This window comes from Emys orbicularis, chromosome 2 (assembly GCF_028017835.1).
Source record: "Emys orbicularis isolate rEmyOrb1 chromosome 2, rEmyOrb1.hap1, whole genome shotgun sequence".
In the NCBI taxonomy this organism is placed as follows: domain Eukaryota; kingdom Metazoa; phylum Chordata; order Testudines; family Emydidae; genus Emys; species Emys orbicularis.
Window position 1 is genome coordinate 25,567,187 of NC_088684.1, and position 27,625 is coordinate 25,594,811.

Below are 27,625 nucleotides of genomic sequence, written 5' to 3' on the forward strand. Positions count from 1 at the left end.
CACAATATCTACAGGTTTCGGGAAGGACATATACTTCCTGCTGCTTATTTTTTTTTAAGGGAAATTTTCTTAGTTCCAGTTGGCTCTGATCCTGCATTCTTTGTGCATGCAAAACTGCCCTGGTTTCCAGAGGTACTGAGCAATGGCAGCTCCTGGGAGTTCTCCGAAAGTTTGGGGCACACAAGGAAGGCAGGATGGGGCTTATGGTGCCTACAGAAAAAAACCCACATATGTACGTACCCTGCCATCTATTTCAATTTCAGTCAAATGTAGTGAAGAAAAGACCCAGGCTCACTTTGAATGAGTGCTGACCCCCACTGACTTCAATGGGGCTACTCCTGTGAGCAAGTGCTTGCCAGTGTAAGGGTTCCACAGCTGGAGCCTTTGGTTTTTTTTCAGATTATGAATGTCTTTGTCCTTTCTGGCTAGAATCACTTATAGGAAGAATTATCATTATCCTTGGAACTTCTGCATGTTCCAAGCCCTGTACAACTAGGAAATAATTCCACCACTACTGCACTCCCCCACGCCTTCTGCAAAGCCCCTTGTGCTGCCTTCCCCTGCATCCTAGGGGCTGAAGAGGCCTTTACACCTGCAGGCGGCCCATCCAGCTCTGTGGTACCCTCACGGCCCAGGAAAATCACCGCTGAGGCCCCCAACAAAGCGAACCAGGGTGGATGGGGAGAGATGAGGTGGCTTGTTACTTTCCTGCATTAGAAGGGAGGGGAGCTCAGTGGAGTCCCCTGGTTTCCTATCCACCCCCTGCACTGCAGCAAGTCACTGGGCAGCCAGGTCCCTGCCCTGCAGGATCCCTGTCCTCCATAGCTTTGGGAAGGTTGCACCAGCAGATGCAAAGCGCTAGAGGTCTCTGCACCGCAGGCTGGACGGAGGAGATATTTTTAAACCTGTCTCCTATTAGCCCAGGGCCGCCGATGACTCGCTCTTGCCCTGCCTGAAGGTGAGTGACTCCCCCTCCCTAGAGAGAGGGCAAGGCAGGCAGCCAGCAGACACCGCCCGTCAGAGGCCAGCCCCTGACACTCCCTCCTACGTTTTCCAGCCTGTGGTGAGCTCTGAAAGGGTCCCATTAAGTCATCAAGTTTTACAGTTCCTTAAAAAAAAAAAAAGTTGGGTGATGGACAGGGAATGAGTGATCAAAGCTGAGCTAATGCTTCCTGTTGCAGCAGGGGCTATATATATACCGTGCCTTTCATGTTGGGGGGATGTCAGCAGCAGGCTGCTAGGAGACCGGAGCTTTCACTAACTCCCTGTCTAGCGTCCCAGCTCCCTGAGGTTTCTCACACCGACCACAATGAACAAGTTCCTGTGCTGCACGCTTGTGGTAAGTCCCTTCGCTGAGGTAGATAGGAGCCTTTGGATGGCTGGGGCTGCCCTGAGAGGTCAGGCTGCAGATCCACTCTTCCCTCGCTTTTTCGTTTGCTCTTCATGCTGGTAAACTTGTTCAGGTTCATCACAGGGGGCTTTTGTGGTAAGATTTAAACTGGGACGGGCGCGTCCAGCGTCAGGAGAAAAGCAGATACTTTTATCACATAAGGTATTGGCATCATTTGCTTTGCATTCATGTTCTTTCCTGTCTTACTCTTCCCGTGTCTTACCAGGCTCACATCACTCTTGTATTAGCATGAAATATATTAGCTGGCAATGGATTTTTAGCTGGGGATGTTTCTTTTATGACTTATTAAAACTCCATATTTGCCTAATCTTCCTAGTCAGTGTTGGTTATTATTGCACTAATGCTGATCAGTATCTCCAGGTCTTGGGAGAACATTCTTGCTTTAGGACTTTCTAAACAGCTCAATTTTGCTTTGTATACACAAACATATGATGAATTAGTAGCAGTGTCCCTCATGTCATTGCAGGAAATGTCATTGCCCCGGCAGCAGGTATCTTGTAAGCCCCTGCTTTTAGTGGGTTGGTGGATTTTTATATATATATATATATATATTGCTCTAAGTATACCTCTGGTGGTCTCAGCACTGTAACAAACCTTTTAAAATGTTGTTTAATCTATTTAGCTGTTTGGAAGTTAAAATTGCATTAAATCAATTTTTAAAATGTGTACAAACTTCTACTGTGTAATAAATATTTAAATAGTACTTGGTTGTTATAAAAATGGACTATTACATATTCATATACAGTAACTTTTCTAGACTGTCTTAGCAAGTATTGTGGCATTAATGTCCAGGTAATCTCTGATAGAGTTAGAACTGAGTTACACTTATTCTAAAAGTTCTTTAAAGTGCATGTGTGTGTATATGCATGTAAAACAAATTACAAGATTTCCAGTCACTGATGAGTAATGCATGTGTATTACTTTGGGTAGAATTTCCTGAAAGAGTTTTTTGAAAAATAAACCGAAGTAATTAATGGGGGCTGGAGGAAAAACAAAAATTGTTATGTTTATGGTCAGCAAATTGAAATGTGAGACTAAAACCTTTACCTTATAGTATTAAGCCTTTTTTGTTTATATAAATGCACAGGAAGTTAATTGTGGAATGTCAGCAATAACTTGTTACCAACTTGCCTTCCTATCTGTTTGTCATAATGTAGTATCATTTAAACATTTTAATGTAATAGATTCCTAGTTGACTGTAATATAATAAACTGGTACATTTTCTAACCTAACAATTTACAATTAAATTAAACTTGATCTTCATTTTAGAGCAGCACTGATGTCACCAACAGACTTTCATGCACCAAGGAATGTGAAAAAATGCCAAAAAGTTGTTACTGTATCCTGTTACTAGTCCTCCACTTTATCCCATCTCCTAAATTTGACTTCTCTCTCTGCTATTTTGGATCTCTAATATGACACCCTTTTCTTGGTGTGCCTGTCATGTGTAGGCAGCCGTGGCTTTGCAGCCCTCTAGGGTTTGAGTTTTCTTTTCTTTTCTTTTTTTATTACTTTGTTTGTTTGTTAAAAATAGAACACTGACGTTACCAGGAGAACATTTGGAAGAAATTGCTGTGACTTTAAACTAGAGCTGTTGTTTTAATCTACTGTAGCAATTTTGATGCTTTCTCATTTATATTTCTCTTTGGTCATGATTCAGCCTCTACATTGAATAGGATTGCTACTAACTCACCATCTTCCTGACCAAACCTGAAGAAGAGCTCTGTGCAAGATCGAAAGCTTGTCTCTGTCAGCAGCAGAAGTTGGTCCAGTAAAAGAGATTACATTGCCCACCATGTCATCTTCCTGGAAGAATACTATGTTTGTAGTAGTAGTAATTCTATTCAGTGTAGAGGCTGCATGTATCCATGACATGAATTCATACCCATGACATAGGTTTAGGTTATCTCAGAAATCCTGCTGTCACTATAAGATGGGTAATTTTAACTAGAGATTTATACATGATTTGCAGATCTGATGTATCTTTCCAGAGATGTTCTGTTGGTTGGTTTTTTCCCCCCTTCACTTCCTCATCCTCACAGAGATTGTGAATCGTAGCTCTGAAGAATACTTAGTTCACTATTTGTCAAACCCAAGAGCAGCTGTCTGTCTGTTCAGACAGCTGAAAATGGAATAATACTAATTTAGACTTCCAGAGAGCCTTTTCCACAATTCTTAAAGTAAAGGTGTACATTTGTAAATACTGACGAAACAAAAGCTCTGTAAGGTAGGCTACATACCTCATTTCACTGACGAAGAAACGGAGGGCTTGTCTACACAGCAAGCTACTGAGCGGCAAGCTGGTGTGCTGTAAATTCATATCCTGGCTTGTGTAATGTCCTGTGTGGACACTGCCACAGTGCAGTGAAAGTCCCTGAGTGCAGCTAGAGTACCACGCTTTGAAGTAGCAGTACATTAAAACACACTCTGAAACGATCATAGCACAGCCCTTGTAGCAGTGTCCACATGGCAAGGTAGTGTGTGGCAAACCGGTGTGCTAGAGATTCATGCCCTGGCTTGTAGCGCAGTAACTTGCCATGTAGACAGCCCTGAGACAAAGGTTAAGATCCACATCTTTCAAATACTGGTGCCTATAGTTAGCACCTACATTCATATTTAGCTACAGTATCTAAATAAGTGCCTGGTTGTCAGAGGTGCTGAGCACATGCACCTTTCATTCAAGTGAACTAGGTAACAAAGTTTGAAAATGTGTACCTTAAATAACTTGCCTGGGTTAATATAGCAAGTGTATGGCTGAGACAGAGAGACGAACCGATCTCCAGGTTCTCAGCCTTGTGCTTTAACTACCAGCCTACTCTCTCTCATGTAAAAGGGAAAAAAGTATAGGCTAGATATCTTTCTGAAAGATTAACTTGGACAATTCAATAATTAAGAGATCTCAGTTTATGCAATTAGGGTCTGATCCTGTGATGAGCTGGAAGGCTCTGTTAATTGATATATACATATGCTTGTCATATAGCTGTTGAATTCCATTTGCAGTTTAAGGGTATCTTCTGCATTTTTCCAGATGTGGAGAATACTGTACTGAATATGCTGCAGTTAGATTAGATGAAGAATTCAACATCGAGTTTAGGCTGTTGAGTGCTTTCTGGGACTGCCTCTGCTCCCATTGCAATCAGAAAACATCCCCGTAACTCCAAAGGGCCCAAGCCCTTTATGTAAAAAAAAAAAAAAAAGATGATGATGGAGTTGTGCAAAACCTTTATGAAGAAACCCCAAACCAGATAAAACCTGCTTGGTTTTAGCTTCTATTGCACACCTGAAACGCAGCCTTTCTTTGCCAAAAGGTTTGCTGAGTTTGGGCTGAGGTTCAAGTGCACCCATGACGAATTAGGACTTTGGGTGGAAAGCATGCAAAGCTCAGTCATTTTACAAGTGTTTCATGGCAAAACAAGTCAAGCTTGGTGATTTCAGATGGGTTTCACTTTTGGATTAATAACACTCCCCAAAAAAGTAACAATCAAGAGGTGCAATCCCACAAGAAAGAAAGCCTGGAACATTTTGCACAAAGCAAGACCACATGTCTGTACAGATCTAACAATTACCTCCTTAGAACTTGATACTTTGAGGTGTCCACTGCCTTTAGTTTCCATTGAAGTCTTCGGAGTTGAGGTTACTTGGCATCATCCAGGATCAGGCCCATAGGAAACATAACATAGTTCCTATTAACAAGTAAACATACAAGTATTTGAGACACCACAGATTTTTTTTTAGAACAGTCGATAACCTGTGGTATCACAGATAATGTTGGGAGGTAATTGATGTTCATTTTTTAATGATGTAGATGGAATAAGATATCAATCATTCTTTGTTTGCCTGCACTGGTAAAGGTATTCCAGTTTCTAACAAAAAGGTTAATATACAGTGGAAAGGAGAATTTTGCAATCCCTGTGAAATGTATATGAAAAAAGGCTGTGACGTAAATTTAAAGTGGATACAAGACTTTTCACACAATGTATAATGAAACCTCAGGACTCACCACCATAAAATATTTTGTGGTTAAAAAGCTCAGCAAGATTTGAAAAGTACTAGATATATCTATAAATAAGAATAGCACCTGCAGTTACAACAGGTGAGATAAAATGTACAAGGTCTGTCAAGACTCCTGCTTCAGAGTATGAAATAATCATGAGCGGAATTCAGGAAAAGAAATTTTGCCCATGGGGTCAAATTCTGTTGAATTTACTCAGAGGTGAGTAGTCCCAATGAAGTCTTTGAAGTAATTAGGATTTAGTAGTAAGGAAAGTGAGGAAGTTTAGGCCCATGCTTTTAGTATCTCAGTTAGCCAGGTGACAGGATTCTCCCCCCATTCCCTTTCCCAGTCTGAAAAATTTTGCATACTGCCAAAGACAGGATGATAGGATTAGAGGGCCATTGATCTGATCCAGTTTGGCAATTCACTATGTGCTGTTTTGACTCACTAAACTATTAGTAGCGTGAAGGCTCTTTAATGTCATTTCAGGTATTTCAATACTATAGGCCGTATTGTGCCACTAAACTTTAAGCAGGACCTTCCCATTGATTTCAATTGAGAGTTCTGTTTAGGAATTGATGGCATGATTTAGCCCTCTGTTTTCACTTCATTCAAATACTCTGAAAAGCAAAGCCGCAGAATTCTGAGATTCTAAGAACATTAGAACATAACATAAGAATGGCTGTACTGGGTCAGACCAATGGTCCATCTAGCCCAGTATCCTGTCTACCGACAGTGGCCAATGCCAAGTGCCCCAGAGGGAGTGAACCTAACAGGTAATGATCAAGTGATCTCTCTCCTGCCATCCATCCCCACCCTCTGACAAACAGAGGCTAGGGACACCATTGACCCATCCTGGCAAATAGCCATTAATGGACTTAACCTCCATGAATTTATCCAGTTCTCTTTTAAACGCTGTTATAGTCCTAGCCTTCACAACCTCCTCAGGCAAGGAGTTCCACAAGTTGACTGTGCGCTGTGTGAAGAAGAACTTCCTTTTATTTGTTTTAAATCTGCTGCCCATTAATTTCATTTGGTGGCCCCTAGTTCTTGTATTATGGGAATAAGTAAATAACTTTTCTTTATCTACTTTCTCCACATCACTCATGATTTTATATACCTCTATCATATCCCCCCTTACTCTCCTCTTTTCCAAGCTGAAAAGTCCTAGCATCTTTAATCTCTCCTCATATGGGACCCGTTCCAAACCCCTAATCATTTGAGTTGCCCTTCTCTGAACCTTTTCTACTTTGCATCCATTACAAACACTGGCAACATTTTTGACAAAGTGAAATTGAATCATAATTTATCAAGTAGGAAAATATGCTTCAGGATGGACTTGGAATTCAAAACAGAAACAGATTTATCTCTTTCAGTAAATTAAACATTCTCCTGTGGTCTGCTACCCAAACCACAAAGCCAAGCCAAATAATAATATTTTCATACTCTGAAAAGCTACTTTCCTTTCTCCCAACGAAGTGATTTAAGGGAATGATGCTTGAAGGATTTTGCTGTATTTGCTGTATTTTTGCTGTATTTCATTTTTAATTTAACAGAGAAAAGCAAGCAGTTATTTGTCTTACATTTGAAGATAAAAGGAAAGGGTGTGTACTACTTTGCATGCCCAAGGTCTGAAATAAAGTAATAAGATCACTTTATTTCTCTTTCTGAAGCCTCTTCTGAAGGCTCAGAGAAAAAAAACCCTGTCTGATGTTGCATTTGGCAGATCCTCTGACTTCTTTGTGCAGATTGATGTAAAGTGTGTGTGAAAAAATGTTGCTCTAGGCCCATGTGTTGAGTGGCACTGCCAAAGGATTGCTTTTTAGTCTTCTGTAACTAATTTTGAATGATTTGTTAAAAGGCATTAAATATGTTAAACAAACCATACATAAAGATAGAACTATTTGAAATTTTGTTTAAAAAATCATCTAAGTTAGACATAGACCTTAGAGGGTTTCTGGGCATATCAATTATGGCTAAAGAATCATGTATTACTTCATTATTTTTCATGCCATTAATCAATTCAAAGATTATATGAAAGTCTTTAAGATTGATCCCAAAGCTTCTTGGAAGAGATCTAAATTCTGTGCGATGTTTAGTACCTCTTAGCAAGATTGGACCTTTAGAGTCCAATAGGATTGGACCTATGATATGACATCAGAAATCAATTTGAATTTCACTCACAAGGTGAGTGGATATTGTTCTTTTTCTAATGCATATGGCATGAGATTTTTTTGGTGTACAAATTTTTTTTTTACCAGTATCATTCAGAATTGAATTTTGTTTTGTTTTGTTTTTTGTTTAAATCGAGCCTTAAGTTCCAGCACACTGAGAAATAACCTCTGTTGACTTTACTCTGTAACAAACTACCTGTTGCTCTACATTTGTCCACTTGTTGAGTTTGTAGTTATGGTGTAAGGGCTCAGTTCCACAAGGTACTCAGTATCATTGACTTCAGAGGGTGTTGGGGGAGTTCAGGGATCAGACCTAAGTTGCTGTGTCTGGTTGGCTGTTTTCAGGTAGTGCCCTGATTTTCTGTGCAGTAAATATTGGTTCCATTCATGGTCCTAGTTTCCCACTCCTCAGTCCATGGGAGTCTTTCCATTGACTTCAGTGGGAGTTGGATGAGGGTCTGGGCCAGCCATGGTTGTGTGCTCCTGGAAGGGAGATGCGGCACTTTGCATCAATCTTCTGGATGGCAGATGGGGAGCCGTGACTACTAATGAAAAGAGTCTTGTCCAGCACTGCTTGGTCTGAATGGAGGTGGCCAGGGAGGCTTTAAATCTGGGCATAGAAATCAGGGGAATCTTGAAAGGATTCTCAAGGATCCACCAAAGTACTTGCAAAGACTAAGTCCAGTGTTTTTAGTGTTTTTTTCCTCCGCTATGTTTTTCTTTAATACTGTTTTTTCAGTGCCTGTGTCTGGTAGTAGCATTGAATGGCAATTGTGATTGAAAGTGATAGTCGTTATATGTACAAAGGTTGAGGCTAACTGTTGAGTTCATGATTTGCCTTAAAGTGTATGAATCTATGAGTAAGGGATTAACTGGATGCCCATTTATTATAGTTTTCTCAACCATTATTTCTGACTCTTACATAAATTCAAGACAGACTGTTTTTTCCTTCAAAGTAAACGTGCCTGTTTTGGATTTGGTGGTTAAGTAGTCATGAGTCAATGTGATCTAGTGCCAAATTCTGCTCTCAGTGAAACTGTATTGAAGTTGTCAAGGCTGTATCCCCACTTTGAACTTTAGGGTACAAATGTAGGGGCCTGCATGAGGACTTCTAAGCTTAACTACCAGCTTAGTTCTGGTCCGCTGCCACCATTCCCTACCCTGGGAAGCTTTTAGAAACTTTTCACCAATTCCCTGGTGAATACAGATCCAAACTCCTTGGATCTTAAACAAGGAGAAATTAACCCTTCCCCCCTCCTTCCTTTCACCAACTCCTGGTGAACACAGATCCAAACCCCCTTGGATCTTAAAACAAGGAGAAATTGACCCTTCCCCCCTCCTTCCTTTCACCAACTCCTGGTGAAAACAGATCCAAACCCCCTTGGATCTTAAAACAAGGAGAAATCAATCAGGTTCTTAAAAAGAAGGCTTTTAATTAAAGAAAAAGGTAAAAATCATCTCTGTAAAATCAGTATGGAAAATAACTTTACAGGGTAATCAAACTTAAAGAGCTCAAAGGACTCCCCTCTGTCTTAGGTTCAAAGTACAGCAAACAAAGATAAACACTCTAGTAAAAGGTACATTTACAAGTTGAGAAAATAAAGTAAAACTAAGACGCCTTGCCTGGCTTTTTACTTACAAGTTTGAAATAAGAGAGACTTGTTTAGAAAGATGGGGAGAACCTGGATTGATGTCTGGTCCCTCTCAGTCCCAAGAGCGAACAACCCCTTAAACAAAGAGCACAAAACAAAAGCCTTTCCCCCCCCCCAAGATTTGAAAGTATCTTGTCCCCTTATTGGTCCTTTGGGTCAGGTGTCAGCCAGGTTACCCGAGCTTCTTAACCCTTTACAGGTAAAAGGATTTTGGAGTCTCTGGCCAGGAGGGATTTTAGTACTGTACACAGGAGAGCTGTTACCCTTCCCTTTATAGTTATGACAGAAGTCAATAGACTTATAGTAGTTTAAAAGTCCAGAATTTTACCATAAGTATTTAGAGTACCATGAAACGGTAAAAGGTCCAAAGTCTAACTTTAAAAAAAAACCTAACTAAAGCTCTGTTTCCTCCTACTTAAAATCCTCCTAAAAGACTTTCAATTGCAGTATTGATGCCATCTAAAATCTAAAATACTCTAAAATCTTTGCTCAGGGTAGGACACATTTTCACTGTTTTTACAAATATGGTCAGGCATATGCAATGTAGTTGAATTTCCCATATTTTCTCTAAGTTCTGTGAATGAATTCAAGTCACTACTTTCCATTAACCAATAGGCATTCAAACAAGAGGTTTTCAGTCTGTCAACTTTTTGTGTTTTTTCAGATGACAAACATATCAAAGCCTTGCATCGTGACAGGTTTCAGAGTAGCAGCCGTGTTAGTCTGTATCAGCAAAAAGAACGAGAATATTTGTGGCACCTTGGAGAATAAGAAATTTATTTGGGCATAAGCTTTCGTGGGCTAAAACCCACTTCATCGGATGCATGCAGTGGAAAATACAGTAGGAAGATATATACACACAGAGAACATGACAAAATGGTATGGCAACACCCATTTTTAAAACAAACAAGCAAACAAACAACCTGGCCTGCTGAATGGTCTTCTTTCTCTTTTATATCCACATTTAGATTATTATGGGTGCTGCTCCACTACAATGTTACATAGGTATCTGTGCTTACCAGGGTAGAGATTCAAATGAGTAGATTCACCCATGCACAGGTCTGTTTGGTTTTTTTACCCCCACCAGAATGGACCTCGGTGGTCCCAAAAGCTATATTTGTATTAACTCCCCTCTGAACCTGGCTGGAATAATTTGCTTATAATTTGTAATGAGTTGCATCATTTAGGACCAGATCCTGTAAGGCAGTGAGTGCCCCCTCTCTTCCTCACTGTCTCCCCTGCCATCTGCCCTGATTATGGGAGCTGAGCTCTTTGGAAAAACTGCCCCAACCTCTACAACAAAATCTCATGCTTGCCTCCCCTATATGGTCTTCTGTGGAAATCGGCAGCTAGTGACAATGGGCCAAATCCTGCTCTCCTGGGTGCTGAGCACTCTGGGAAATGTGCTCCCGTGTGCACAAAGAGAGAATGAATGGTAAGCGCTAGAATTCTACAACTGCAGTAAGAGATGGCTTGTCTTTTATGGAAGCATTCAGATGCATTACAGTGTAGAGATATTCTGTACCCAGGACCTGCTGTAATTTCCATTCAAGCTGCATAATAATTTTCACATAATGCCAGCTTCCCATCTGCACTGAGTACTATCTGAAGCTCTCAGAGCTCCATAATCATCTAAATTACAGCATTTGGCTTAGAATTGTCATTTCAGTTTCTCCACCCCACACTGAAGTCTGACAAATGCTGCTCTAATGTGCTGTGTATGCCCATGCAAGTGTTTAGGATATTCGGGAGGGTGGTTTCATTCTTGCTAAATGAGCTGTCTGATGAAGAGAAAAACAAACCCTAAAAGGAATCTTGGACTGTTAACAGCCACGATTTATGAGATTATCAAGCCTTTTTTCTTACTAGAGTAATAATCAGAGGTTTACCAAGGGTGGGTATGTGGCTCATCAGTGAAAAGCCATTCATTTTTCAAAAATGTACTACACCCTCTTTTTAAATAGCTTCTGTGAATCAGATACAGACATTTAAGAAAAATAGAGCTGTAAATCATCAAGACAAATTCGAATTAGAAATAAAGCACCCATTTATAACAGTGAGTGTGATTAACTATTGGAACAAAGTACTGAGGGAAGGGGTAGATTCTCCTTCTTATTATGTCTTCAGATGAAGACTGAATGCCTTTCTGGAAGACATGTGTAACTATAGCATGCTTGTGACAATCATGGAGTCCGCTCTGTGGGCAGCTACAGCCAAGAAAAGGCACGCGTAGGAATACAGCAGGGAAACTCCCTTCCAATCCGAGGTGCTGGAACAATTTGTATAGTGGGGGTGCTGAGAACCATTGAACCAAACTATAAACCTTGTATCTGATGGAAACCACTTCAACTCCTAGTTCCAGTACCTATGCTTCCACCCCAGAAACACCTGTTCCAAATCCCCCAGAGTAAATACACACACACAATACAGTGGAATAGTACAATGAATATAGGAAAGGGAAATACTTTATTTATTTACTGAGGGATGAATGGAGAAAAACAACAGGGGGAAAAGATAGGGGGAACAGTAAAACAGAGTTACATCTAACACGAGGACCCATCAGGCTGGTGGTACCACAATATAAAAGGATGGACACTGAGCACTGCATCTAGATTCAAATGTTAGGAATCCTGGGCAGAGTTCCAGTCCAGCAGTGGGTCTTCCTGGTCATCTTCCGCACCAGTAAACTTTCCCCAGCAACCCCCTCCGGTGCCCTCTTCTACTGCTCTGCACAAACCCACACAGGGCGACAACCTCCCCACTTAACTATCTATAACTTCCTTCCTTATTCCCAACACAAGGTCACAAGCCCTAGTACTCACGGCCCCATACAGCACTGGGTGACAGTGATACTGGGTCTGGCTCTGGTTTGGCCTTCTCAGGTGATTCCTTCTTGTCACAGTGTTCCTCCTGGTTCCTGTCCTGGGACATCCCTGGTCGGCTGCTCTGTCCCTCCCAGGCTTCAGGCTGGTTCTCAGCTGCTTCTGTACGTGAGGGCCTGCTCGATTTGGGGCTCTTGTCTGGAGCTCCAGAAACACACACTCCCCTGTGGCTTTCCCTACCGTAACTCCCCTCCCTTTGGAACAACTAGGCCTTCCTCTGCCTCAGGTTTTAAAGGAGTCGTGCTCTCTAAACCCCGAGGGAAATACACAGGCTTTAGTCACGCACAGTTTATTGGGCTCAATGAAAGGGTAACTGGGTGAAATTCTATTCCCTGTGTTATATAGGAGGTCAGACGAGATGATCTGATAGTCCTTTCTGGTCTTAAAATTATGAATGAACCTATGAAAGCTATGCTGCCATGGGCAGCACGTAATGGAGGCTGGGAGAGGCTAAGCCTCCCCAAACCTCCACTAATGCTTCCCGCCACGGCCCCAAGGCCGGACTGTGGTGGGGCTCAGTGCTCCTCTGGACAACCAGGACTTGGACAGGCAGGTGGGCCAGGGTGGATTGGGAAGATGGGTGGCCAGGGTGGCTCGGGCAGGCTGGCCAGCCGGGGCTCGGGGCAGCTTGGGTGCGTGGGCTGGGGTGGCTTGGGCAGGCTGGCCGGGGCTCCTCTGGCCCCAGCAGGTGAGAGTGGAGGGATGGAGTGGGGGCAGGGTCTTGGTGTAAGGGGAGGGGCATGGGGCTAACCTCCCTGAATGGGGGGTTCATGCGCCATCCATGTGTGCTGCACTACCATAAATTTCCTAATGGAGGACTGCGTAAATCAGGGGAGGCAGAGAAAGCCTTTTGACCCCTAACAAGGCAGCGGTGACCAAAAGTCGGTACAATCTGATACATAGGTGCTGGAACTAGGGTCGCTGGGGGTGCTGCCACACCCCCAGACTTGAAGTGGATTCCATTATATACAGGGTTGACAGTTTGGTTCAATGGCTCTCAGCACCCTCACTATAAAAATTATTCCAGCACCCTTGATTAAATAGCTGTTTGGAAACCAACATGATAATCAGGTGATGGTCAAGTGTCCACTTCTCCCATTGATATCAGTTTTGGTTTTGTGCCTGAGGGAGTTTTGCTTATGTAGAGTGCAAATCTGGTTCCCTTGAATAAAGCCTCAATACGGAGGCTAATGCTGAATGGGCATAGAATGTGAGCCACCACTTATACCTAGAGATGGCTCTTCAAGGTCAGGGTAAGGGTATGTTGGTGGTGGGAAGGTGTTGAGAAGCTTGTGGGTTGCCATTGCCTGTGTTACATTTGTTCTATGTATCAACAGAGAACTATGGAGCTAGAGCTATCAATCCAGCACCACTGTTGGACAGCCAAATATACTTTAAATAAATAATGTTCTCCTGGTATAAAGCTTCATATTCAGTTCTCATTATAATCCATTCTAGAAGATGAATCCCTCAGTAACACACACGTGCTTGTTTTCCACAAATAGCCACAAACAGAGGTAATACATTGGAACTGATTCATATAACGTTTGTAAAACCAACAATATTTAAAAGAGTAGCAATGAACAGAATGCACAATATTTGTCTGGAGCAGTGTTCTGGGTCCCAGGGCTATGCCCATACCTACTGACATCACGTGTATCCCAGCACTTTATGCATGGAAGTAAACAAGTGCACTCATACATTTTGTTGATGCATTACTGGAGAAACTGCAAAAAAAAAATTGTATTTAGATGACAAAATAATGACATTCCTCAAATGACTGCAGGAAGTTGAACTGATTATTCATAAGGTAGTTCCCAGTATAGTGTTAGTATTGTTATAGGTGCGTGTGCCTTTTGGATAAGGTGTAAAAGTGAGATCCCATGACAGGAAGCATTAGCCCTAGTGTTCTGGGGCATTCCATCTTGGGAGATTACATTCTACCCTCCTAAATCCTCCCTGCAATTTCAGTTAGCTGCAGCATTCTTCACATCTGTCTAAAACTATTGTTTAGTGTTGCTGTTGGATATTAAATAGCAGTTACATTTTATCACAGGAGTGACTGAATGTCAGTGCTAGATTAAATGAAAGGAACTTAAAAAAAGCATGCTGCTACATTTATTTGATTGTTAAAAATAAATATAGGAAAGGAGTGTCCTTTGAATTTTGATCTACCTTTTTGGTAATAGTGCAATCTAGTAGTTTTTTTTTCTATCACAGCATAATTAAAATTGCTCAACAGTACAATAATATATTTATCATTTCTGTTGCACTATAAGTGTGCATGATGGTTCACGATACAGATGGCCTGATTCTCCTCTCACTTACATCAATGTAAATCAGGAGCCATTCCACTGAAATCAGTGGGTCGGATCCACAGTTGGAGCAAACAAGCACTGCTCCTTGGCCCACTGGAGTTACATTAGTGTAAGCGAGAAGACAATCCAAATCCACAGTCCTGTTCCCACAGCATTTACAGTACCTAAGAGCCCTCTCCTGCAAAGAACTGCTTAAGGGATTTTCAGGGTAAGTCCATTTGTTAGTTAATGAATAGACCCAGGAAAATAGAGGGGTATCACCGTAAAATCATGCTTTTTAATTGGTTAGGGTTAGAGTGGACTTTGTTGGTTTCAGAATATTTTAATAGTTGTAATACGGAATGCCTGATTTTTCTTTCAAATATTAAATTTTCTATGATAATGTAGCCACTGGAGAGTGGGAAAGTTGGTTCATGTTTTTATATATTGCTGCAGTACGTCTTTTTTTAATGACTTTGAAGAGACAGACATGATTAAATACATAAGCACATAGAACTGTAGGGTTTTTTTGGCTGTGCTGTATTATAGAACTAAAGAGAATAATATTTTATTTTATTTTTACTAGTTCTTGGATATCTCTGTTAAGTGGACAACTCAAGAAACCGCTCCCCCAAAGTATCTCCATTATGACCCAGTAACATCTCGCCAACTGATGTGTGACCAGTGCCCGCCGGGAACCTATGTAAAACAGCACTGTACAGCTACAAAAAAGACTGAATGTGCACCATGTCCAGATCAGTACTATGCAGAGGACTGGAACAACAACGATGAATGCCAGTACTGCAACATAGTGTGCAAAGAGCTGCAGTATGTGAAGCAAGAATGCAACAGTACACAGAACCGCATCTGTGAATGTACTGAAGGGAGATACCTTGAGCTAGAATTTTGTTTAAGGCACACAGAATGTCCTCCTGGATTTGGTGTAGTACAACCAGGTACGTATCTTCTTTCAATATGCAACAGAATTAATTAGAGCTGTACAAAGCATTAAAGACTTGTGGCACTTAAAGATTAGGAAACAAGCTTGTCCAGATGAAATTACAGACTAATAAATGGCAAAGCTAATGCAACCTGTTACCGTTGTGACATTGCTTTGGACTATAGCCAAAGGAACATTTCTCAGTGGAATACTCTGCTCCTACTGAATGTGTAATTTAATGGCAGTACAAATGTAGCAAATTGCACTCTAATGAGAAACATGATGGATAGCCTCTTTTAAAGGAACATTATCTGGGATACAGTATTTCTGTTCTGTCATTTTGAAATCTGCTGTTTCAAGCCACTGTGTATCTTGACAAACACCAGAAGCATTAACTGATACAGTACCAAGAGCATAATTATAACAATATTAATGTAGCTCTAGAGTCAGAGCAAAATGTGGTAATAATTAATTATCGGTCTCCTAAATGGGAACTGCAAGAGAAACCATTATTATTATCATCCAAAGACCAGCCAACTACTTCTTTGTCAAACAAGCTGGTAACATGCTGTATGTCTGGGAGGGATAAAGGCTGTAGCAATGTTGTTTTCGTGGAGCATTTTCTTCATTTTAGACAAAATAAATTGTTAAGCCTAAGTTCCTGCCTTGAAACAAAATATTTTGTCATCCTGCAAATGACTTGGCCCAGGCTAGTGCCAACATTGAATGTGGCCTAAAAGAAATGGAAGCTGGCATTCTGCCTAATCATAGTTACACCATATCCTTCATGCTACTGCTTAGATCTATATGGCATTTAAATTGTTTCATGGGCTCTGATTGTGCAACAGGATCTACATGCCCAGACTTCTATGCCTGTGTTGAATCCCACTGAATTTTGGGTGTAGAGATCCATGCAGGCAAAAATCTATGGATTTCTGGGCATAAGGATTCATGCAGGTTTGGGGCCATAGTTAGTATCACTGTTAACTTTGAAACTCTAGTAGCAGAAAAACAAAGGATAATGAACGGGAATTTCAAAAGTAGTTAGCATTGGCCTACCTCTATTCCTATTGAAGCCAGTGACAGTTATATTATTGACCTTAGTGGGAGTAGAGTTAGGCCACCAGTGAGTATGTTTGAAAGAAGTGAGCTGAGGGCCCAAGAGGATCCAAAGTTTGAACATTCAGCTCCTTATGGATTTGGTATAAAAATCAATCTTCCTAGCACTGAGTAATTACTTTGGAGTCTGTATCATTGTGTGTTCCACCTGAACAAAGATGTGCATGTATGCTGTATGGTTGTGGATGATGTAAATACACAGCAGGGTTTTAGATGTGACCAGCAACATATGTGTATTTGTACTTTTTATGCAACAGAAGAGGAGGGTTAAAGAGTTATTGTCGATGCATGGTGGTGCTGTCCACATCTGGTCTGATTGATGTGGCTGTGCTGTGCATACTAGATTAAACAACTCAGTCTAGTAATCCATCAGTCAAGTAATTTGTCCTTTATTAAAACAAATAAACTGTTTCTGACAGTAGCAGTAGCAGATTCACATGGCTATGATGTAGCCATGGTTGCCCATAGAACAGACTTCTTTCTTCAGTGGTCCCTCGCAAGTCTTCTTCCTGTGATTCAGTATGGGAGGATTTAGACTTCCTAAATCTCTCAAAATTGCATCTTTCAACCTCATTTGTGGTCAGTCCCATGCTCTGCTTCCTTTGACCTCAGACCTACAAAACTTCTGTAAAAGTGTATCTTCTGCACATTGGACATAATTCCATCGTTGCTGTCATCTTGTTCTCAGCTGGTGCAAGACTGCAATTTGCCAGGATTGTCTAAGTATCTCCTTGTTTGTGACAAAATCAAACCAATGGCTGTTAAGAATATGCCACAATTTTTGATACTGAAAACTGTTTAGTTTCCTCTCCGTAGTTGTTTTTAACCGCCATGTTTCTGCTCCATACAACAATTGTCATCACTTCTGCATTGAACACTCATATCTTAGTTGTCACACAAACATCCCGCTGCCCAAACAGAGGTCTTTGAAGATGCTCAAATGCCACTGATGAAAGAATGATCCGACCTGTAACTTCTTCGGCTATTGAACCTCCTGCTGTCAAGCAACTACCCAAATAGACAAAACTATTCACCCATTCAGTCTATTGCAATCTACATACAATATCAGAAGGTCATTCGTTTCCATTTTATAGGAGGTATACCTAGCTTTGGTTTGTCATCATTGATCTTAAATCCCATAGATTCTGTAGTGTGTCGCAACTCTTCCAGCATTAGCTGTAGCTGGTCAGTAGTCTCTCCAAGTAAGGCAATATCATCCACATACTCAAGATCCTCTAAAGATGAATCTTTAAGTTTCACACCTTCTACTTTGGCCTCAAGCAGCTTTCTCATCATATTGTCTATTAGAACATTAAATAATATAGACGAGAGACCGCATCTCTGGAGTACTTCTGATTCTTCTGAAAACCAGTCTCTAATATACTTTTTGACCCTCATACGGCTAAATGTACAGTGGTACAGGTCCTCCACTAGGCCCACTAAGTCCTCAGGCACTCCATACTGGTATAGCAGTATCCACAATTCTGATTGATACACTGGGTCAAAAGCAGTTACAAAGTCTGTAAATGAGGTGTTAACTTCCTTTGGTCACTCTAGTCATTTTCAATAACATTTTGCAGACCGTATATTGCATGGACTGTAGGTTGACCTGTAAAGAAACCACACTCATTGTTTTTTGGTTGAGATAGTATTTCAGTCAGTTCAGTAGTATGATCATACACCCCTGCCCTGGGATAGACAACAACATTATTCCCCTATAATTTGAGCAAGCTGATTGTTCTCTTCTTTTGAAAAAAAAAATGATGCAGCTGTTTTTTCAATCTTCTTGAATGTGATCAGTTTCCCAAACTTTAAAGACAAATCTGAAGCCAATGAACTAAACCCAGGTCTCCACTCATTAGCAGTTCTGATGAAGTATTGTCAAGACCAGGTGCTTTATCATTTTCTAACTGTTTGACAATAAGCATCACTTCCTCTAATGTCACCAGCCTGTTTTCTACAGGGTTCATTTTTGGATGAAGTTGTAGGTTATGCCTTGATGGGTTTCTGTTCACTAATTCACAATAATGTCAATGCTTAGGTTGTGCATCAATATCATGGCAGAATTCTCCATTTTTGTCCTTAACTGAAGAAGCTGTGAGAATGGATGTCCAATTAGGACTTTCAAAGTGTCAAATACACATTTCTGATCATGTCTTTTAGAGGCTTCCTCAATGCACTGTGCCATACAAGTCCACCATTGCTTACAATCACTTCGACAAGCCCTCTTGACTACTTATTCAAAACATTTCTTTTCCTGTATTGCCTATTTCTTCCCCTCGTCACTGACTCAACTCTGACTTTCCAGTGCATCCATTCTGCAATTCACCTCTTTTTTCTCCTATAATTTGATGGTATTATCTTTAATCCAATGTTGCTTTTTCATTCTCCTTAGTCCTAGTTGTTCTCCAGCAGTCTCTGTGATAGAATCCGGAAATAAAGAATCCCATTCTTCCTTCATGGTACACAGCTGGTTATCCAATATACAATATTTGTTGGAAATCGCTACCATGTGGCTATTAACAATTGCTTCAACATGAAACTTATCAACATTGAAGCATTTCAATGCAATACATACATGTCTCTGGCACTTCTTTGAACATCCTTGTTGCTATTAGGAGCAAATCAATACTCCTAAATACTCATACATCCCAGAGGAGTTTAGTCAAGAGTGTCTGAACTAGAATGTGATCCAAGATTTTACTGTCACCCAATGGATATCAAAATGCATACTTACGGCAATTCTTGTGCTGAAACCAGATACCATTAAAATAGTCCAATAATTTGATAGTATCTGATAAAATAATACAGATGAATAATAACGATTAAGGCACAGGACCGGGAGTCAGAAGATATAGGTCATATTCCCAACTCTGCTATAGTTTCTTGTATGATCTTCAGGCAAATCATCCAACCTCTCTGTGCCTCATTTTCCTAATTTGTAAACTGGGGTAATAATAGTCACCTCTTACACAGTGTGTTCTTTGGCTTAACATGCTAATGTTTGTCAAGGACTTCATGATCCTTGGATGGAAGGTGTTACAGAAACGTGCAGTAATAAGAATAGAGGCAGGTACAAACTTGCGATTGGTTACTGCCTAGAGAAGAGAATGAAGGGAAGGAGACACAGGAAAACAAAGGAATGTCTCAGAGATAAGTCTTTTTCAACTGTAATGCCCCAATCTCCAAAGCTGCAGAACTGCTTTCCTAGTCATGCTCATACAGAAAGAGGCAAGGGATTAAATATCGTAGGAACATTAGCTGAAGCTTTTAGAGCTACACTATTCGTTGGTACGCAGATTGCAAAAGCATTGTTAAATAAGAAGTTTGATGTAGTGGCTTTTACAGCTAGGTTAGAAGCAAGACTCAAGGGGCCTGAAACAAAGTACACAAGGATGTCCATTTGGAAGACCCACAAAAGAAGTCTAGGTTGTGTGGGAAGCCTGCTTACTGTATCCATCAAAGAATAATAAAATAATGGCTAACAAAACTGAAGTCATCAATCCAAGACCAAGCCAAATGTGTTAGGCTTTCAGAAGAAGACAAATGATCTAATCACATAATCTTTTGGAGAGATGGGTTCCCAAACCACAGCAGAGTGCATCAACTAAACAGCAAGTAGGCCTCAAACAAGAAACAGAGATACAGACTCTGGCAACACAATTACTTTTATAATCTTCAGGTTTTTAAGACAAGGCAATTGCTGGAAAATTTAAAGACAGTGAACCAAATTTTGTTCTCAGTTACATCTATGCAACATCACTCAAGACAATGTGTTTGCACTGGTGTAACTGAGGGTGGAGTGCGGCCTTAGTCTATCAAAAATATCCCTCATAATCACACATGGAAACAATGTGGTCCAGTGGCTAGGACGCAGGCTGGAGAATCGGAATCTGACTACTGCTCCCAGTTGCCACTGCCTCAGTGTAACCTTGGGCAAATCGCTTAATCTCTCTGCTCCTCAGTTTCCATATCGATTACTGCAGATAAAGGACAATTAACCATCTTTGTAAAGTGCTTTGAGATCCATTGAAGTATAGCACTATAAAATTAAGTATATTAAGTATATTTTTCTTCCTTGATCTTAGTCCTGGCATCCAGGCTATGAGGCATACATTGGTGACACTATAAATCTTTCAGTGGCAAGGGAATCAAAGCAGAGGTCACCCTCCTGGCCAAATATTAGGTATGCTACACCATCAAAGCATATTTATTCTGGGAAGTGATCCTACTGTCAGACTATTAGACGCTGTTAATTTAGCAGCCATCCAAGATTGCTCATTGCACATGATTTGTTTCTCTTGGATACAAAAGGGCCTCACTCTTCTCTGGGACTGTTCCTATATTTGGACTATAGTATATATAGCCTCTTTCTCCTACAAAATTGATTCTGGCAACTGGAAATGTCTTATTTTAATGAATTTTGTAAATTGATCAGATTGTTTCTCACACTGGTGCTCTCTGGTCTGTTTAGTTCTTGTAATTTACTAAGGTTTGGTATTGTGTAGTTCTAATAACATATGCCTCTTACTTTTGAAACTCATTTTAACTAGAATGTGAGTTCCTTCAAAGGACTGATAAGGAACTAAAATTGGGCCAAAATTAGAACCTCAAAGCAAAGTACCTTCAAATTGCAAAGAAGAACAGGAATTTAATCTGTTGACCTAAATCAGCCATTATAACTTTGATTCTAGGTCAGATCAAAACTACATGGGGCTTGTTTTCTGGTTTGGGTATGGATGCAACTGAAATCACACAGTAACATCTATTCTCAGGACATTTCACCTCAAAATGACATAAATTACATGAGATCACTTGATCGTACAAAGGTGGACCATTTTTCAAGAACAATCTTTGAGATCTGATCCTGTCAAATCCAAACCAAGCCTTTGCCACTCTCTGCACTATGGTGCCCAATAATGTGGCAGACTTCCTAAGAGAAATCCACTTGGGAGTTAATGCAGATTAAAGCAGTGTTAGCTCTCACTTTGCACCTGCTATTCCCCTCAAGCGGGCACCAGGGGGACAGTTAATGGCAGCACACATTCTAAGTGAGGGAGGCTGGAGGAGCAGTGCAAAGGTGCCATACTGCTTTAACCATGTAGAACCTGGGGCTCTGCTGGGTTTCCAGATCACCCACCCTATTCCTTTCCCATTCAGAGGAAGATGCAGAAGAAACTCTGCATGGAGTTTCCATGTAGTTTGTCACCCCCTGCAGGTATTTTTGGGAATGAGGACAATCTATCTCCATCTCCCAAAATATGGAGATGCTAATCTCTTTGGAAGGAACAACCTGAAAAAGCAGCATATCTGTGGTAGGGGAAAGTCCACCAGAAATTCTCTTAGCAATGGTAGTTGATGCCTGATCATCTGAAATGTGCAGATCTCTGTCAGTTGGACTTTCATATTGTTTACGGCAGTTGTCATTGCATAATATTAGCAGATTAAAAAGGCAAACCTGTATGTAGCCTTCTGTGGTGCATTATTCTGTCACTATCTTTTAGAGGGTTGGCTATTGCAAAATTAATTTCTTTTAAGTAATTGTACAGAATCACTTCTGAAGTTCAGATATGCTCTCCTGCACATGTTTTTACTCATTATCTAGTAAAAGCAGAAGTTCTGCGTTTGAGTATATATAAATATACTCTTTATTTCTTGGCTACTTGAAAACTCAGAGATTCATATCCTTTTGTTTCTAAGGGAATCTTAGAAATGTAAAATTGTAGTAAAGGTGGATTTGCTTATTTTAACGCAAACCTCTGTGCATTTAGCTTTTAACAGCAAGTACTCCCAAAATACACTAGATGGAGGCATTTTCAAATGCAAATATAGTCCTCAATTCCAGCAAAGAATTGAATAATAGACTATAGACTAATAGACTTAAAGGTCAGAAGGGACCATGTCTTTAAGTGCATCCTTTTTCGATGAAGCATTTACTCATGTGCTTGAATTTGGGCACATACTTAAGTCCCATTGGTTTCAGGGAGACTTAAGCATGTGCTTAAAGTTAAGAGCATGCTTAAATGCTTTGTTGAATAGGAATGTATTGCTCAATTGGGGATATATTGTATGAGCTTTGATTTGAGCCGGGATTTTCCTTTGATAGACTCTTCGCAGTAGCTGCCTGGCTTAAGTTTCATGCATTAATCTTCTCCCTTTCAGTCAACGCGGTGCAGTAATGTTCCATGTTTTCTCAGTTCTTTAACTGTGGGACAATAAATATTTTCTTCATAATAGCAGTTAGGGCAAATACTGTCTATATACTTTTCCTGAGCATACATGTTTATTAGATTTTAGGCAAGCATAGAATAATATAATCAATCCAAGAAAGAGGGGTCAATATGTAATCTTGAATTTACCATGTTACTGAACAACAACTTACTTTTAAAGGCTTTGGAAACTCACTTAGTTTATGCAATGGCATAATTTGTTATAACTTTGGAATTTCATATTTGAGAGATTAAAAATACGTATTGAGAAACTTCCACAAATGTGCATATATAAAGAAAGGGAGGAAAGTCACCATGGATGAATGGTTTTAATTTAAAGGCCAATATGTAGACCGGGGTAGGCAACCTATGGCACATGTGCCAAAGGCAGCATGCGAGCTGATTTTCAGTGGCACTCACACTGCCCGGGTCCTGGCCACCGGTCTGGGGGGCTCTGCGTTTTAATTTAATTTTAAATGAAGCTTCTTAAACATTTTAAAACCCTTATTTACTTTACATACATCAATAATTTAGTTCTATATTATAGACTTATAGAAAGAGACCTTCTAAAAACATTAAAATGTATGACTGGCACGTGAAACCTTAAATTAGTGTGAATAAATGAAGACTTGGCACACCACTTCTGAAAGGTTGCCGACCCCTGATGTAGACGGTATTCAAATTATATTACAGAACACTCACAAAAAGAAGAACCTGCTTGCAACAGATTTAAATAAATGGGCTGAATTCTATTCAGTTACAACCAGAGTAATTTATTTTAGGGATCATCTGCACAGATGTAACAGAGCAAAATTTGGACCAATGTTTTGTGCCCGTTAATTGATTCTCAGAAAAAATCTATATGGAGGAAAACTGAAGGTCAGACACCTTTTGTAAACATGTGAATAGAGCCAAGTTATCTGATGCTAATTTACAAATGTATGCAAGGATGCAAGGATGAGAAGCCCGTGTGTTTAAAAACATTATTTAACATACTTCTGTAGCATGAGCATCTGAATTTGAGAGAAAAGTTTTCAAAATTATACAAATATCTTCCAAGCGAGTGTTCATGTAGGAGCGAGAAAGCATGAAAATCCAAAGTCATGGTTTATTTTTTGCTATTTTCTTTCCTGGTGCACAAAAACTCACACACAATATGTATCTTTTGTAAAAGGTAGTGGGTTTTGTTTTTCTAAAGGCACCCCTGAGAGTGACACCATTTGCCAGAGATGTCCAGAAGGATTTTTCTCAAATGAAACTTCATCCAAAGCAGCCTGTGAAAAACACACAAACTGCAGTGCACTGGGTCGTAAAATAGCACTGACTGGCAATGCGGTTCGTGACAATATGTGTCGTGAAAACACGGATGCATCAGCTCAAAAATGCGGAATAGGTATGTATAATGCCAAAGTGTCCCAACAAGCATTATTAAAATGGGATTAGCAATGGCTATGGTAAAAATTATTAAAACTGTTAGGTGCTCAGATCCTACAGTGATGGGCAAACTGTAAAATTCTAGTTACTGTCAATTAGATGATATAGAAGGGGTAAGAAGCCTATAGTGCTATGAAATAAAGACCAGTCCCTTAATTTAAACATGTTTTTAAAATAATTTTTCTTACAATTCTGGACTCTCTATGTTTTGTCAGGGCCAAACAATTTCAGAAGAATTCAGACACTTGCTTGGATCATCTTGGTTTATTTCACCAAATCAATTCCCTATCATGGCAGGGGCCTCAGGCATTGGTGTACCTTGGTCCCTTCTGTTCTGTGCTTGTGGCATACAATAGTTTAGTCTCTCCTGAAAGCTGTAATTCTAGTCTATCCAGGTTATTGGCGTCAGTGCAGGAGTAACTTGGTGGGGATTAGTGTCCTGTGATGTGCAGGAAGTCAGCCTAGATGATCTGCTGGCCCCTTCTAGCCTTGACTTCCAGGACTTAACCTATCTTTTTCTCTCTTATTTGTTTTTAGATGTAACCCTATGCGAGGAAGCAGTTTTCAGGTTTGCTGTTCCTGAAAAACTCACTCCTAACTGGCTGAATGTACTAACGGACGGTTTGCCTGGGACAAAGATTAATGCAGAAAATATAGAAAGGATTAAACAAAAACATAGTTCTCAAGAACAGATGTTCCAACTGTTGAAATTATGGAAGCAGCAAAACAAAGAACAGGATATGGTCAAGAAGATCATTCAAGGTAATTCCGACAGCATAGCAAACACAGTTAGAAGTAACTTTTCAAATAGCACTTTTGTAATCTCCTGGGGCCAAATTCTGCCCTGGGTTGTGAGCACACTGCTCACACTGACACCAATGGGAGCTGTGTAGGTGCGACTGTGTGCAGAATTTAACCCTTTATGTTCAACAGAAAGGACCAAATTCTGCCCAGACTTGCAGTCTATGTGACCCCATTGGGTAATATGTATGGAGTGTAAATCAATGCCCCTTTGGGACCATAAGAGTAGGAAATATTGTGATACTCAGGGTCCATACTGCCCTCATTTACACAAGAGCAAGAACTATAGAAGTCAGTGGGAGCTGGGTGTATACAGATCAGGGGAAACTCAGGCTTACAGTATATGATATAAGTAGGGCCCTACCAAATTCATGGCTGTGAAAAACACGTCACGGACCGTGAAATCTGGTCTTCACTGTGAAATCTGGTCTTTTGTGTGCTTTTACCCTATATTCTACAGATTTCACAGGAGAGACCAGCATTTCTCAAACTGGGGGTCCCGACCCAAAAATGGGTTGCAGGCGAGTTGCAAGGTTATTGTAGGGGGGTCTTGGTATTGCCGACCTTACTTCTGCACTGCCTTCAGAGCTGGGTGGCCAGAGAGTGCTGGCTGCTGGCCCAGGGTCCAGCTCTGAAGGCAGCAGCACAGAAGTAAGGGTGATACCATACCATGCCACCCTTACTTCTGCACTGCTGCTGGTAGTGGCGCTGCCTTCCAAGCTGGGCTTCCGGCCAGCAGCTGCCGCTCTCCGGCCACCCAGCTCTGAAGGCAGCACTGCTGCCAGAAGCAGTGCAGCAGAAGTAAGAGTGGCAATACCACAAGCCCCCTACTATAACCTTGCAACCCCCCCCCCCCCCTATTAACCCATTTTGGGTCAGGACCCCTACAGTTACAACACTGTGAAATTTCAGATTTAAATATCTGAAATCATGACATTTATGATTTTTTAAATCCTCTGACCGTGAAATTGACCAAAATGCACCGTGAATCTGATGGGGGCCTAGATATAAGCAAGGCACTATAGGTGCTGGTTTGAGAGACCTAAACCCTTTAGATATCCACGAAGAGGAATAGTGTGGGCACTGGCAAATCAAAATCTCATACATACCCCTGCAAACATGCTTTTCTCTTCTTGGAAAGAGTATCCCTGCTCATTCCTTCACCTCTCTGCTGAAACTGCCACCATCGGTGTCAAAGGTGAGATTATGATGGCAGTTTTTGTGATGTTAACACTTGTTGCTGGAGTTTTCACTGAAAACCACCACACCCTTTTCACATGAGCCACCATCAGATTTGAATGACTTTTGTTCTATAAGGAATGGATTTGAAATGGTGTCCTAGAGAAACCGTTTTTAATCTATGTCTGTTTATGCCATTGTAACATGTCTGTGCTGGAGCTGATGCTATGTTGGAACTGAAGCACCAGTGACAGTTATAGCTAAAATGTCTAGGCATTTCCTGTATAGCAGGAGTAAAATAGTTGTGTAGTGCAATGTAAGATACAGAGCCCTGCCTCATGCACTATACATCTGACAAGATGCACATTACAAAATTGTAGAAATAAATGTATGATAGCAAGTATGTGCGTAATTTGGGACTACTTATATGAAAAAAGTTACACGCGTGCTTAAGTGCTTTGTAAAACAATAATGATAAAAGGGTTATTTGGAAATAAAACTAGGAAACATTCAGTGGGTACATGTCCTTTTCTGACTTTAGAGTTTGTTTTAAGCCATTATAAAATAGTAATGAATCATATTAATGTCCCTCCTTGCTTTTTGTTTTGTGTAGATATTGATCTCTGTGAAAACAGCATTTTAAAACATATTGGCCAGGCTAATCTAACCTTTGAACATCTCAACATTCTGATGGTGAGTTTACCAGGAAAGAAAGTAAGAAAAGAAGATATTCAGCACACTATGAAGCTGTGCAAACCTACAGAACAAATTCTAAAGCTTCTTAACCTATGGAGAATAAAAAACGCTGATCAAGACACTATTAAGGCCCTAACGCATGGGCTGAAGCATTTGAAAGCGTACCACTTTCCCAAAAAACCTATCCAAAGTCTGAAGAAGGTGGTCAAGTTGCTTCACAGTTTTAAAATGTACCAATTATACCAAAAACTCTTTTTTGAAATGATAGGGAACCAAGTCCAATCAGTAAAAAAACGATGTGTCTAATTCAAGATATTTTTCCATACATTCTCCACTATTTCTCCCTAATTACTGTTAGCAGTAATTAACGTAGAACATTGTTCCCCTACATTGTATGTGACTATTTATAGGAATGTATGACTGGAATGGCTCTCAGCTCTCAGAGCTTAGAGGTTTTTTTATTATAAAGTCACTTCTGTAAAAGCTATAATCATTTGATGACATTTAGGTCCTGATCTGCAGCCTTTGGCATCCAAAATTGAAAAGTACCACTGAAGTCATTGTGTGAGCAAAGAATGTTAGACTAGGCCTAATACAGTATTTACTATTTATATGCATTGATATAAAGGTTTTTGTTGTACATATTTATTAACTTAAATGGAAATTATATGAGACTTAAATTTAGAAAGAGAAATGAAATACAAACTATATTTTCAAGATAGACTAAAATGATCAAGTATATTTTTAAGCAGAAATTATGTAGCATTTGCTAAGAGATCCTACTTTCTTTACTTTGTGGATTTTTTAAAAATTGTTACTTAGTTTTATGTGTATAAG

General features: G+C 40.3%; 1 protein-coding gene across 1 annotated transcript; it reads left to right on the forward strand.

Annotated features, from left to right (window-relative positions):
* Positions 1 to 1,309: 1,309 nt before the first annotated feature.
* On the forward strand, positions 1,310 to 27,094 carry TNFRSF11B (TNF receptor superfamily member 11b). The gene is made up of 6 exons (XM_065397711.1): positions 1,310 to 1,339; positions 1,728 to 1,901; positions 14,997 to 15,366; positions 23,877 to 24,071; positions 24,650 to 24,874; positions 26,706 to 27,094. Exons 1-6 carry the CDS (start codon positions 1,310 to 1,312, stop codon positions 27,092 to 27,094), a joined length of 1,383 nt encoding a protein of 460 aa, XP_065253783.1.
* The last annotated feature ends 531 nt before the right edge of the window (positions 27,095 to 27,625 follow it).